The 15,346-nt window shown below is 33.6% G+C and overlaps 1 protein-coding gene across 3 annotated transcripts in view; it reads left to right on the top strand.

Moving 5' to 3' along the window:
* Nucleotides 1-15,120, top strand: part of DENND5B (DENN domain containing 5B) — a 217,500-nt gene extending 202,380 nt beyond the window's left edge. For all 3 annotated transcript variants that reach the window (XM_031938131.1, XM_031938133.1, XM_031938132.1), the window contains 4 exons: nt 346-428; nt 1,405-1,531; nt 7,717-7,891; nt 13,251-15,120. In XM_031938131.1, the coding sequence (XP_031793991.1) occupies nt 346-428; nt 1,405-1,531; nt 7,717-7,891; nt 13,251-13,434 (569 nt within the window). In that variant the 3' untranslated portion in view covers nt 13,435-15,120. The remainder of the gene's footprint in view (nt 1-345; nt 429-1,404; nt 1,532-7,716; nt 7,892-13,250) is intronic.
* Nucleotides 15,121-15,346: the final 226 nt, after the last annotated feature.

Below are 15,346 nucleotides of genomic sequence, written 5' to 3'. Positions count from 1 at the left end.
ATGAAATATCTCTTATCCTCAACTCTTTAATTGCTGGGGTTATTGCCATTTTAACTGAAAAATAATTCATACAGCAATTTAAATATATGCAAAGCCTCAGGAGGAATAGTTTTGTCTCTGACAATTCATACCATGCTTATGGGCAAAGGATTGATTAGAGGTATCTGTTCTATCTATCTACTTCCTCTCATTTCTTAGAATTAGACTGGCCAAGGCAACTTAAGATAAAGGTAAATTGTGCTCCACATCCATGAGACATTTGGAGCCCGTTACTGTAAAGTATTTTGCGTCCCAGAAGTTCTTAGACTATATGTTATTCTGCATGAGAATTTCATTCTTTTCCAGAACCCAGTGCTGGGCAGATTCAAGAAGGAATTGGGGAAGCTGTGAACAACATTGTGAAACACTTTCACAAACCTGAAAAAGAGGTATTATAAGCTGTTAGATAATTTTTTTTTCTTATTAAAGCTTCTTTTATCCTGATCTTACTTAAAAATCTTATCTATTTCACTTATCACATCTAGAGTAGATCTATATATCTATCCTCAGTTTCTCCCTGAGTTTTAGTCCCATATTCCAACTGCCTATTTAATTTATCCATCTGAATTTTCCACCAACACTTAAAACCCCGACTGCACTCATCAGTCCCCTGACCTCCCCTCTCCATTTGATAAATTTGTCTCAACCCAGCTTCCCTTTTTTTTATTGATGATTCCTTCAGCTTTCAGAAAACTAACTTTTATTCATCTTTTCCCCTGCTCCCACTTTTTCCATTTGCCTCCAGTCATTTGCCAAGTCATTTCTGCCTCTACAATATTTTTTATAGCTCTCTCTCTTCTTCTCCACTCATACTGCCACAAGTATATCATTGTCCTGTTATACAAGATATAATGATTATAATCTCATCCTCAAAAAATTCATCTGTTGCTTGGAGGATGCAATATTAATTTCTTTGCTTGACATTTAAAGTTCTCTACAATCTGGCTCCCTCCTATCTTCACAATTTTATTTCACACATTTTACATTCTAAGCAAACTGGACTACTAACTGTTCCCTGATCTTATCCTGCCCCATCTCACCTTCATGCTTTCAGGCAAGCCATTCCCCATACCTGGAACACAATCCTTCTCTAACCCTTCCTGTTGAAATCTTTGTTTTCCTTCAAGGCTCAATTTAGGTGCTACCTCCTTTAAGAAACATCCGATTCCCTCCAACAGCTTAGGGTTCTACACATAGTATCCAGTTAGTAAATGTTTTAATTAGTTTGAATAAGTAAAAATGCAACCCTAATTTTTACATGTAGACTTTTTACTAACTAAGCAACTATTCTTAGCACTTGGCTCCTTTGGTATCTTAAAACATAAATGATTATCTTTATTATTAATAATATTGTTTGTTCCACAGAGGGGAAGCCTTACCATATTGCTCTGTGGAGAAAATGGTCTGGTTGCAGCATTAGAACAAGTTTTCCATCATGGATTCAAATCTGCTCGAATCTTTCACAAGAATGTCTTCATCTGGGATTTCATAGGTAGATGAACTACTGTGTATATGTATGTAAGCTCATAAGAGTCCTTAATAGAAAAACCCTAAGGTTAAGGAAGTAAGGGCTAAGGAACAATGAAATTTGGTGATAGGATAAAGTTGTTTTAATTTGTGGAGGGGTTTTTTGTTGTTGTTGTTGTTGCTGTTTTTTCTTTAAAAAAAAAAAAAAAGAAATACAAAAAGAAAATATTTTTCCACAGCTAGACTGTCACTGCCACTTATATCCCTTTATCCATCTCCTGTTGACTATAACATTGTCAGCAATAAATGTTCCAAATCTCTTCTACTTTTCTCAAACCCTAACCCAACCCCTTCATCCATTATACTCAGCAAATGATCTCACTTTTTACTAAAAATATTAAGTCTGTCCATTGTCTCACTTCCCCTTCTCTACTTCAAAATTCCTATGTTTCCTAATGGAAGAGATCATTCTCTTTGTCAAGGATAACCATTATACCAATTCCATCCCTTACACCATCTCTGAGATCTTTCTCCATTAATCATCCTTGGCATTATATCTTGAAAGGCAGAATGGTATAGTAGGAAAAGCTTTAGACTTGGAATCAGGAAACCTGAATTGGATTCCTACTTCAAATATTAGCTATTTGGCCAAGGCCAAATAACTTAACCTTTCAGAACCTTAGTTTCCTCATCTGAAAAATAAGAAAAAAAATCTTACTTTCATAGGATTGGAGTGATACTTTGCAGGTTCTTTACAAACCTTCAGGTGCTATAGAAATTTGAGTTGTCATTACCTTCTGCCCACAAACATGCTCAGTCTTTCTATCCTAAAAAAAAAAAGGGAAGTATTTTACCAAACTTATAAACTTGGGAGTCTGTAAGCATAGTGATATTTTAGTCAGAAATAGAGAGATATAAAAGAGGGATAAGTTTTGGAGAAAAGATAAATGAATTTCTGTTTTGGACATACTCAGTTTGAATTGGCTCTGGGACATCCAGCTGAAAATGTCCACTATGTAATTTGTTATGTGAGATCTGTGAGTCAGTGCATAGAAATACTTCTTAAAATTGTGAAAGTTGATGAACTCACCAAAAAAATGAAGAATAATAGAGATTTTAGGACAGAACCTTGGGGAACACAGAGCGCATAATCTAGATGTTAACTAAAGAAGACTGGGAAGGAGCAATTATGTAGGAAGAAAACCAAAAGAGAATACTGTCATGAAAGCCTTGAGAGAGGAAAACATCCACGTGCAATAAAGGTGCAGTACATAGTTTGAGAGGGATGAGAACTAAGGGGAGAAAAATATCATCAGATCCATCAACTAAGAGATCATTGGTAACTTTAGAGAAAAGCATTTCTTTTAAGTGATAAAGTCAGAAGCTAGATTCCAAAAGCTAAAGAGTTAGAGGAGGGGATGTGGAAGCAGTGAATGGAAACTACTTATTCTAGGAGGACATAAAGGGAGGAGAAACATAAGATGATGAGTTGAGTGGGAGGGGAAATGACTAGGGATAGAGTGAATATCATTATGCATATATCATGCAGTAGTCATAATTTTTATTTGGATTGGTTGGAAAATTTGAAACTGTGAATTTCAAAGGAAGAATTATTACTTAGTAGTGGTGGTAAAGGAAAAATGTTCATTCTTTATTCTCAAAAGAGAACCAATGACATCAGGATCATGATATCTTACATGTGAATTGGATTTGAGTACAGAGCTGTACAGTCATCAATCTCCCTCTCTCCTCCAGAATGATTAGAGTCCCATAGCAAGACAAAAGTCAAGATGACTGGCAATGGCCCAGGGTGCAATGGGTGATGCAGTGGGAGACTTTCTAAATTTCTTTTAAGAGCGCCTTTCTAAATTCAATATTATTCAATGACTATGGGCTAGGTAGGAATTGAGGCCCAATTTACCATCTCAAAGACATCAGAGGCTGGGAGAGAAAGACCCTCAGAGTTTCTGGCCAGAATGGAAAATATTGCTCACTACATTCATTCTAATCCATCATAACCTAAACAATGAGCCAAAAAAACTTGGACTGGGCCTATTGTTGCCATTCAATGAAAGCCAATATGATTTGGGTTTAAATCATAGTCAGGTAGCCCTATTTGAATTTTTTAAAAAGCCTATGTAGCAGAGCTATATTACAAGAAATCAAAAATGAAAATTTCACAGTTCAAAAGTAAATTGTTGCAGCTTTTTGGAAAAATAAATGGAGAAGGAAGTAAGGAAGAAAGAGAGAGTGAAAAAGAGAAAGGAAAGAAGGAAGAGAGAAAAAGAGAAAGAAAAGAAAGAGAAAAAAGAGAAAAGAAAGAAAAGAAGGAAGGAAAAAAGAAAGAAATAGTGAGGAACACATGTAAAAAATGTTGGCCCGAGGTTTAATTCATTTATCTGGAAGTACTTTACTCTGTGAGAAAGTGGTAATGAAGATGAAAAAGTATTCCAATTCTCCCACCAAGACTTCTTGACTATTACTGGGTTTCAGTCATTCCTTTCACTGCCATATTACATAGAAGAGTAGTTTTTATCTGATTTCACTTCTTTCTCCTTAGCCTCTTGTACTCTGACTTTAATTCTCACTACTCAACTGAAATTCCTCAAAGATTATTAATGACTTAATTGTAAAATTTAATAGCCTTTCAGCCTTCATTCTCATGGACCTATCTCTTAAATATTTTATTCTGTTGACCCACAATAGTAGACTCATTCCCTTGGTTTTTAGAACATTGTCCTCTCTTGATTCTCTTCTTTCCCCTGTGCATAGATATTTCTTATCTGTTCTTTGTTTTCTTCTCTTTTCCTTGATAATCTTTTGTTTTTCTTTTTATTTCTATTTTGGTTGAGAAATATAGGCTTTAAACCACTGTATTCTGAATTCTCTACGAACATCTCAAACGCAAAATGTTCAAAACAGTCATGCTCTTATTCCAAATACCTTGCTTTTTCTTTCCCACTTCCCAATTTCTTTTAATATTCCTAACATTCTCCCAGTCACATTATGTCACATGTTTAAAAACCTTACTAAAATGTTTTACTTTTCCCTTTCCAACTTAGGCTTTTAGTCAATCACCAAGTCCTATATATTTTATCTCCATATCTCTTGTGTCCACCTCCTTAAACTATTTTAACTGATCCCTATGTTACAATATGTTACTATATGTAACTGGTCCCTATGTCACCACCATCTTCTATAATCTACATTCTATACTATATGTTCCTTTCCAATTTAATTTTAATTGCATACATCTAATCCCATCATTTTATATTATTGGCTCCTCACTGCTACTCAAATAAAGTTCAAACTCTTGACAGTCTGCCATTTCTCCTGCTGATCTGTCTCTAGCCTTATTTCCCCTTAATTCTCTTACCATTTATTTTCCCCCTACTATTTAGATTCCAAACACATTCAATGTTTTCACATCTTTTTGCCTAAACCACATCTATTCACATGCCTTCTCCTATATTTCTGTTGAAATACTTTGACTTCATTATTTAAGACCCATCTCAGATGCTGTCTCTTCAAGAAAACTTTCCTTCTACCAGAAATGATCTCTTAATCCCCCAAATTTATACTTTTTGCTTATAAATAGTATATTTTCTTGTTTTTCAGTAAAATTCACATATCTCATCTCTACTACTAGATTATATTTTTAAAAATTCTCAGAGATAAGATTTATTTAAGTAAAATAATAAAATTGTTTATCTCCCATTCCCAACAGGGTATACTTATTAGTAAGCATATCATATATATTTGTTGAATTAATTAAAAAATTTCAAATAGTAATAATATTTGACATTATAATCTCTATTTGGATTTCCACTGCCTAAAGCAGGTATTAAATTGAGTTCTATTAGAAAAGGAACAAGGTGAAAACATCTTTGGATCTAACTTGTTAGGTTAAAAAAAAAATAGAAAAAAAATTTAGGTGAAACCATCTCACCAGTCCACTCCACTCTGAAACCAGTTCCCACTGCCATATTTTTAAGTCATCATTCTCTTTTTATACAAGCCAATTCCTCCTTCAAGTTTTGCTGATTTGGCTTCACTTATCTTTTGACAGGATATGAAGGGTTGTAGAACTGCAGGTGGAATTTTTTTATTTAGATTTTCCTCTTTGCATTGCCAGTGTTTAGCACCATGCTTGGCACATAGTAGGTGCTTAATAAATGTTTATTAACTTGACTTAATCAAGTTTATAGCCCTGGAAAGAACTTTCCTAGTAGCCACACTTTCTGATTTACTATACTCATTCCTTTATCTTATTGATCATTGAGTAAATTTTCAAGGCTCACCAAAGAAAAAAGCTGTATATTTGAGAGAGGAGGGGGGTGGGTAGGGAGGGAGGATGAGAGAGGGGAGAGAGAAAAAAAGGAAAGGAGAGGAGAGAGAGAGAAAAAAAAAAGGGTTGCTAGTAAGAGTTGGGATCCTAATCTGTGAGAGTCAGTTGTTTTGGTTAAGGCATGGTCCTTAAGAAAGAAATCTAGCCAGCAAACCCTAAGATATCTTGGGGGAAGGTTCAACCATCCAAAAAGAAAAAAAAAAGTTTTGAGTCTATAGGTAAGGGTATGATACCCTATGTGAATAGAAGGAGGAAGTGGAGAGAGAAAAGGACTGAAGAAAGGGAAGATAGAAAGAAGGAAGGAAGAAGAGAGGGAGGCAGGGAAGGATGGAAGGCAAGAATGAAGGAAGTAAGAAATAGAGGGAGAAAGGAAAGGAGGGTAGTTTACTGACCAGCTCCAGTTGGGATCCCAGTGGAACAACTCTACTCACAGAAGTTGCTGTTTCTTTTGTTCTCGAGGAGGACCATGACATCAGGGAGGTAAGGATTTAAGTAAGGGAGTAATGTGCAAGGTCACCTCCCTCCTTTTCCCCTCCAGAACCATCTGGGTCTAGATAAAGAGACAGCCTTGGATGGAAGATCAAGTATCCTTACACCCCACCAAAGAACTCTTTGATTCAATAATTTTCTTGCATTTCTTTATACAAAAATTCATCTCTCAACTTCTGTATTTTCACTAGCTACCCCACATGCCTCACTCTTCATCTCTTCCTCTTGATTTCCCACTCTTCCTTCAAGTCCTAGCTAAAATCTTACCTTATATAGGAAGCCTTTCCCTATTCTTCTTAATTCTAGTGATATCCCTTCTACTGATGATTTCCAGCTATAGTTCATTTGCACTTTGTCTCTCCTATTTAGACTGTGAGCTCCTTGAGATCATGAACTATCTTTTTATCATTCTTTGTATCACCAACATTTGACTCAGTGTCTGGAACATAGTAGATGGCTAATAAATGATATGATATATCATACCTCCCCCTCTACTTACCCTCTCAGCTAGGATCTTTTCTCACTCTTTACCAGTAGTAATACTTTTTATTCAATACTCAATATTTTTTACTTCCACTGCTTCACTCTTTAACCAATAGACATAATTAGCCCTAAACCTTGTAAAAATAGTTGTATCACATGCTCCCAAACCTGGGGCACACTCTACCAATAAATATACGGAGGTTAGGACAAACTTACAATGCACTGGTATGAGACCTGTCTATATGTAGGAAACATATGAACAATGCGAGTGATATTTCTGCTACTACAGGCCCTAATGCCCTTTCTATTCTTGTGTTGACTTTGTTGCCATCCACCCCATTCCTAGGCATAATATCTCAACTCCTCTTTTCAATTTGAGTTTTGGCTTTCCAGGACTAAACTCTCTTGAATTCACAGATAGCTCTTTTCTTTTGTCAAAGTCTACACTCCTTGAAACTAGAGAATATAACCTTTTTTTTTTAAGTCCATCAAAGGAAGTACCCAATCTTTTGCCAACCAATAGTCAGCTATTCTCAAGTTCTGTCATAGAATTCATAAAGGAATAACAGAAAAAGATGGTTTTTTAACAATTTGTTTAATAAATTTATACTTCCTTTCCTCTCATATGCCTATTACTTTCAGGCAAGATAGAGTAGGGAAATCCAAGTGTCCCTTCCCCACCGTATTTTGTATTATTTTATACTTATTTATTTATTTTCATACAAGGTGATATTTTCCCAATAAAATGTAAGCTTCATAAACTCAAGGAAATTTTGGTTTTTGTCTGTGCCCCTAGAGTCAGGCATACTGGCTGATATATAGTAAAAGCTTAAATCTTTATTGAAATGAATTGATATTCCTGATATGGTGACTGTGACCTCTTTTTCCAGAGAAAGCTGTTGCTTGTTTTGAAACAACTGATCAAATTGAGGACACTGAAGATGAAGTCCTTATTCAGAAATCATCCTGCAAAACCTTCTGCCACTATGTTAATGCTATCAATACTGCACCCAGGCACATTGGAAAGGATGGTAAATTCCAGATACTGGTTTGTCTTGGAACAAGGTATATATCCAGGTTTTTTGTTTGTTTGTTTGTTTTTAAGCTGATCTATTTTTCATTTCAACACTAAACCCCTGGAGCTGTATTGAATATACATTCTGTCTTGACAAAATTTTCTATTTATCTCTTTCCATTTCCATTTTTGAGATAGTTTGTTATTTTTAAGAAAATATTTAGGGGAAGGGATGATTATAAGATTAAGATACTAGTTTTACAATATCTATAAGATATTCTTAATAAAGGACTGTGCAGTATATTGTGTTATTATTTTAAACTTGCTAACATGAAGGGATTTTCCTGTGCTAAGAATGTTCTCTTCTTTTTGAAAATATAGCTCTTTCTAATTTCTTTTATCCAAAATTGATATATAGGAACTACTCTATCCATTAGCTAATATCTCTAGAATACTAGGAAATGAGACATATTTTTTAAGTTTTTAATTTTGTTCTGTTTTTAGGTTACCTAAGTAGTTTTGATTTTTAAAGTTATGTTAGAGGTACATGGTTAAATTAACCTAAAGCATTTCATAGAAGGTTAGTTACATCTGCCTTGGACATAAATGTCATTTACCGGTTTCTCATTTTGAATTTATTATTTATTAATAAGTAGCTTTGGTGTCAGGAATTAATTTAGGAACCATTGAAAATTAGGAGGATTTTTTTCTCCTAAAGTAGTAAGACTGAAGTTTTGAGATCTGCATATCTCTCATATGCAATAAATGCCCTCATTCATTTAGTGTTTTTCAAAGCTCCTTGCCATAATTTTTCTATGTCTTGCTATTTCCGTAGATCTCTTCATCAATCTGATTATTAGACAATATTTCAGCTCAGAACTTGGAACATTTTACTTTGCCTAATTTCCTTCTTCTGAATACCATCTCCCTAAAAAATGAAGAATACCATCCCTATAAGAGCACTTTTTTGTCCTTATTTGAAACAGTTGTTTCACAGTATCTACTTTTCAGCCCCATTTAAGAAATTTCATAGTAATGAAAAGTAATGAAAGCTTAGCTATACAGGCACCATAAACCTATATATAATTGAGGGAAGAAAAGCAAGAAAGGGAAGAAGACATGCAACTGGGAACTTAGCTCTCATATGATACCATTCCCTAAATTCCACTATTGGTTGTTGTCCTACTATTCTTCCTTAGTAATGTCTTGTTGGCTAGCTTTAGTTCCCTTTCCCACTTTCTTCAAAGCTCCTTTAAATTTTATAAAAGTCAGCCCTATATCCTGCATTATTCTGAGTTAGAGGCAATTGTAAACTACCCAGCAATAAACTTAACCATTTTTTGTTGTGTTACATTTCAAGTTTATGTACCGTCTCCCTGCCTTCCTTCCCAACTCACACTAGAGAAGGATACCATTTGACATAGATAGATAGATCATATGAATGGATGGATAGAAAGGTGTAGATGTAAATATGTAAAAACATATTACATGCATATTTTTTATCAGTTCTTTCTTTGGAGATGTATAGCATCTTTGTAGCTATTTTGTAATTGATTTGAGTATTTATAATGGCCAAAATAACTTATTCATTCACTAGTCATTCTTCGAATAATATTATTCTTATTGTATACAATGTTCTGCTCATGATATTATTCATTATTTTATGCAAGTCTTTCCAGGTTTTTCTAAAATTATCTTTTCTTGCAGTAACATATTATTCCATTACAATTATATGCCACATAGATGAATTAATGAGTTACTGTTGTTTTGTAAGAAATGATGAGCAAGCTGATTTCAGGAAAAACTGGAAAAGACTTACATGAACTGATACTGAGCAAAGGGAGCAGAACTAAGAGATTATTGTACACAGTAACAGCTACACTGTGCGAATGTTTAACTTTGATAGACAGTAACAGCAACACTGTACAAATGATCAACTTTGATACACTTTGGTCATCTCAGCAGTATATGTAAGGCAGTTCTAAAAGACTCATGATGGAAAATGCTGTCCACATCCAGAAAAAGAACTATGGAATTTGATTGCAGATTGCAGAAAATAACATACTATTTTCACTTCTTTTGTTGTTTCCCCTTTTGTTCTGATTCTTCTTTCACAACATGACTAATAGTGAAATATATTTAATTAATATGATCATACATTATAATCTATATCAGATTGGTGTCTTGGGGGGGGAGGTGAGAAAGGAGAAAAATGGAAATCAAACTCATAAAAGTAAATGTCAAAAATTCATAAATGAAATTTTAAAAATTATATGCCATAATTTGTTTAGTTGTTTCTCATTTGATGAACATTTTGCCTCCATAAAGAGAGCTGCTATAACTTATTTTAAAGCATTTAGGTTCATTTCCTTTTTCCCTGATCACCTTAGAAAACAAACTTAATTGTACTATTATTGGGTCAAAGGCTATATACCATTTTATAACTCTTTGGGATTAATTATGTATTGCTCTCTAACATGGTTGTGTCAGTTCATAGTTTCACCAATCACCAAAAATAACCGGATTTTTCCACATTTCCAACATTTGTCATTTATTATATTAACCAATCTGATATCTCAAATTTGTTTTAATTTACATTTTGCTAATCAATAGTGATTTAGAGCATTTTTCATCTCATTACAGATAGCTTTAATTTCTTTCTCTAAGTACTGCCTGTACTTCCTTCAACCATTTATCAATTGAAGAATGATTTAAGATCTTATAAATTTGAGAGTTCCTTATATGTTTGACGTACATATTAATATCAATACATATATATGTATCTATATGTGTATGTCTATTTATACATGTATATTAATATCAATAGTATGCATACATTATATATTGATATAAAGATATGCCTCTCTCAAATTTATAAGACCTTGACATATATACATATATAATATGTATGTATATATGTTTCCCAAGAAACTGTCTATAAATTTCCTCCTCAGTTTTCTGTTTTCCTTCTAATCTTGGCTACATTGGTTTTATTTGTACAAAACCTTTTTAAGTTAATATAATCAAAATTATTCATTTTATTCCAAACAGTGCTATCTCTTGTTTCATATATTCTCCTATCTTTAAATGTTTCATGTTGAGATATCATCTTTTATATTTAGACCAAATATCTGTTTTGACTTATTTTGGTAAGTGGTCTATACCAATATTTGCCTTTCCAGTTTTCCCAACAATTTTTTAGCAAAGGATAAATTCATAATTCAAAAGCTTAAATCTTTATATTTGTCAAACATAAAGTAACTATAATAATTTACCACTGTGTATGCCTGCACTGTTTCACTGATATATCTTTGTATTTCTTAACCAGTACCAGATGGTTTTGATAATTACTGCCTTATAGCAACATTTAAGGCAGCTAGAGAGAGTGCTAGAGCTAGAGTAAGGAAGACCTATGTTCAGATTCAGCTCTGGGACCCTGGCCAAGTCACTTAACCCTGTTTGCCTCAGTTTCATCATCTAAAAATGAGCTAAAGAAGGAAATGGCAAACCACTCCAGTATCTTTACCAAGAAAACCTCAAAAGAAGACAGCCGGACACAACTGAAAAATGACCAAACAACAGTAATATAGGTTAAGATATGTCTCTAAGCCTCTCTCTTTACAATTTTTTCATTAATTCCTTTGATATTCTTGACCAATTGTTTTTCCAAATGAAATAAATTATCATTTTTCTGGATCAATAAAATAATTATTTTGTAATTGAGATGACATTGAATAAATATATTAGCTTAGGTAAAATTATTGTTTTTATTATATTGGATCTGCCTGTCCATGAATAGTTAATATTTCTCCAATTATTTAAATCTGACTTTATTTTGCATAAAAAATGTTTTATAATAATGTTCGTGTGATTTTTGGATTTGTCTTGGAAAGTATTTTAGACTGTCTATGGTTATTTTAAATGAGATATCTACTACTATTTTTTATTGCAGGGATTTGTTGGTGATATATAGAAATACTGATTATGTGCATTTATTTTCTGTCTTGATACTTTGCCAAAATTATTTAATTTTTTCAACTAACTTTTTACTTAAATGTCTAGAATTTTCAAGTATATCATTATATTGTCTAAAAAAAGAGTTTTATTACCTCATTACCCATTCTGATCCTTTCAATATTTTTTCTTCTCATTGCTTTTGCTAGCATTTCTAATATAATAGTCAATAATATTGGTGACAATGATTGTCCTTATTTTACTCTTGATCTTATTGGGGAAGATTTCTAGCATATCCCCATTACAAATAATAGTTGCTAGTGGTTTTAGGTAGTTACTACTTATCGTTTTAAGGAAAAATCCACTTATATCTTTGCTTTCAAATATTTTTAATAAGAGTAAGTGTGATATTTTATCAAGAGCTTTTTCTGTATCTGTTGATATAAATCATATGATTTTTGTTACTTTTGATATTGACATAATGAATTCCATTAACAGTTTTTGTAATGGGCTGAGGTTTGAGTTGATGCACTGAGGTCCCAAGTACATGAGGCTAAATAGTAATTGGGCTATACTCTATTAATATACATGATTGGATAAAGAATGGTCCCTGCCCACTCTCCTTGCAAGTCCTGATGTGTTGTAGAGGAAATGATGATTTTGGTGGGTGGAGGCAGAGAGAGAGACAGGAAGAGAAGCTGGGAGAGATTGGGCTGGGTTCCAGATACTCCTAGCTGCTGGTCATGTGGCTGCTGGTCTAGTTAGCTTCTTGACTCAGCTGCACACATTGCTATCGCCGATTCTCTTCCACCTCTGATCCTTCTTCACTGAGAATAAAGACTGACGATTTTCCCCTAACCTGAACTCCGGACTCCTGCTGATTTAAAAATACATGGTCTTCACAAGTTTTCCATATATTAAACCGTCCTTCCATTCCTGGTATAAATCCTACTTGGTTACAATGTATGATTTTTATGATATATTGTTGTGGTCTCCTGGCTAGCATTTTATTTAGGATTTTTGCATCTATATTCATTAGTAAAATTAGTCTATAATTTTCTTTCTCTGTTTTTGCTATTCCTGGTTTGGGTGTCAGCACCATATTGGGTGTCAGCACTCCTTTGCCTAGTATTACAGAAAATTTATTGGAATGAGTTAATCCTTAAATATTTGGTAGAATTCACTTGTAAATCTATCTAGTCTTGATGTTTTGTTTTGTTTTATTAGGAAACTCATTTATGGTGTCTTTTTCTAGAATAGGCTTATTTAGTTATTCTATTTCCTTTTCTGTTAATCTGGACAGTTTATATTTTTATAAGTATTCTTACATTTCATTTAAATTGTTGAATTTATTGGCATATGATTGGGCAAAATAACTTAATTGCTTTGATTTCCTCTTCATTAATGGTATAGTTGCCCTTTTTATTTTAACCTATTCTTATTTTGGCCTTTTAGGGATCACCTGCTCCCCCAGTGGATTCCGTTATTGGCTGAATGTCCTACCATCACTAGAATGTATGAGGAAAATGCTCTCCTTCGAGACCACATGACTGTCAACTCTCTCATTCGCATCCTGCAGACAATACAGGACTTCAGTATTGTCTTAGAAGGATCACTTGTTAAAGGAGTGGATGTTTAATTTGGCTTTGCTGAAAGCTATGGATTCAATCATTCTTTACCTTTCCCAGTTTCTGTGCCATGTTGTTGGCCCTTCCCAAGCAAAAGAAGTATTGTGAAGGGAAAGAAGAAATGTGTGTATATACTTATACATATATGTTCATAAACACAGGAACAATTCTTTTGTCAGGGAGAATCAATAACAAAAGAAAGCTATACATATGTATATATGGACTTGATAGGCCCTTTATGCTGTGGTAGTAAGTAGTAACTGAAAGGACAAAGCATCCACTGAACTAGGAGGTAGATATTATTCCTTTTCTGAACTGTTGTAAAGCTGTAATCAAGGTTAAATATTGTATTATAGTTCATTTGAACCTGAAATTTAATATAAAATAGAATATTTTCATGTGTTAGGTTGTATAAATAAGTTACCTTCAAGAAATTATTAGTCAGAACTTTCTTAGAATATGTCTGAAAATAAGTAGCTTAACAAAATCAGGAGGAAGGGAGAAGCAAATGAAAGTGGGAATGTCGAGAAAGCCATCAATATGTAAATATAGTGCAAGCCCAGTAGAACTTTTTAAAGATATTGGAAAGGAACACAGCAAGTATCAACATGTAGCCATTACCATTCTTGTGGCTTATTCTTGTTAATGTGGATGTAAACTGCTTTACCTAATGATGTAAGTGCTTTTTCTCATGTATATCTTTTAAGTTACAAACTTTTATGCATTTCAGCAGTGAATTCACATATCAAATCTTTGGAGGTAATTTTCAGGTCAGCACAAAAATGGAGATGTATTTAAAATATTTTAAACACTGGTCCCTAGAAGCTCTGCTGAACTGGAGAAATTTCTTTTACAGTATAGAAAGATAATCTTGCTATACTTTGGAAAGCTTAGCCAGGAAACTGGCTAACTTCATTCTTGGCATTTTTCTTGTCATTTGGGGCACTTTGAAAAGATAGAAGTTTCACAGTGTCCCTTATATATTCATTCTTTGCAAGGAGCAAGTACATTGTACCTAAACAGGGCTATCTAAACTCAGCAGTGGTACTTTTAACTTTCCTGAGATAACCACAGGCACTAGCTTGTTGAAATTAAGAATTTTGTCACTTCTTCCCCATTTCCAGCCACTTTTCCTGCTCCCCAAGAAAATGAAGGGAAAGCTTATTAAAACACAAACCAGTTACTATCTTAGAATACTGTGAGGGCATTTTTGATGATGGCATAGAAGGAAATGAAAGGGTACAATTAAGTATGTTTCTTTTTTTTTTCTCAATTAAGAATGTTTCAAGAAAGGCATTACATCAGAAGATATAGATGAAGGCAAACTATAAAAAATTAAGTGGTAAACTGTGCATTGTTTAGATAGAGCACTGAACATTGAGTCAAAAAAATTGGAATACAAATCTTGCCTCAGTCATTTAGTAGCTGTGTGACTTAGTTGCTTAACTTCTCTCAACCTCAATTTCCTCATCTGTAAAATAGGCATAATAATAGCACCTACCTCTTAGGGTTATGAGAATAAAATGAGGTATTTGCAAAGTGCTTTACAAATATTAAAGCATTGTATAAATGCTAGTTATTATTAAAAGTAAGATATGGTGGATGAGAATGACTATAGTCTAGCAATTGTTTTCTAGTTTGATGTTTTTGTTTATAGTAATGGTTATTAAATGCTTTCACTAGTTAACTTGGATTAACAACTGCTTTGGTTATTTTCATCTCAGTAAGCCTTAGTGTATCTGAATGATCTCTTTTCTCATATCACATCTAATTTGGGATCCTAATTTTTTGCCATTTGGGGGGAGCAGCATTGTCCAATACGCTTAAGTATGTTATAATAGAAAAAGAATACTGAATTTATAGTTCAAAGACCTATATTAAGGTGATGGCTCATCCACGTGCCACCTGTGTGAGTGACTTTGG

This window comes from Sarcophilus harrisii, chromosome 5 (assembly GCF_902635505.1).
Source record: "Sarcophilus harrisii chromosome 5, mSarHar1.11, whole genome shotgun sequence".
Taxonomy (NCBI): domain Eukaryota; kingdom Metazoa; phylum Chordata; class Mammalia; order Dasyuromorphia; family Dasyuridae; genus Sarcophilus; species Sarcophilus harrisii.
This window is presented reverse-complemented; position numbering and strand designations above follow the sequence as displayed.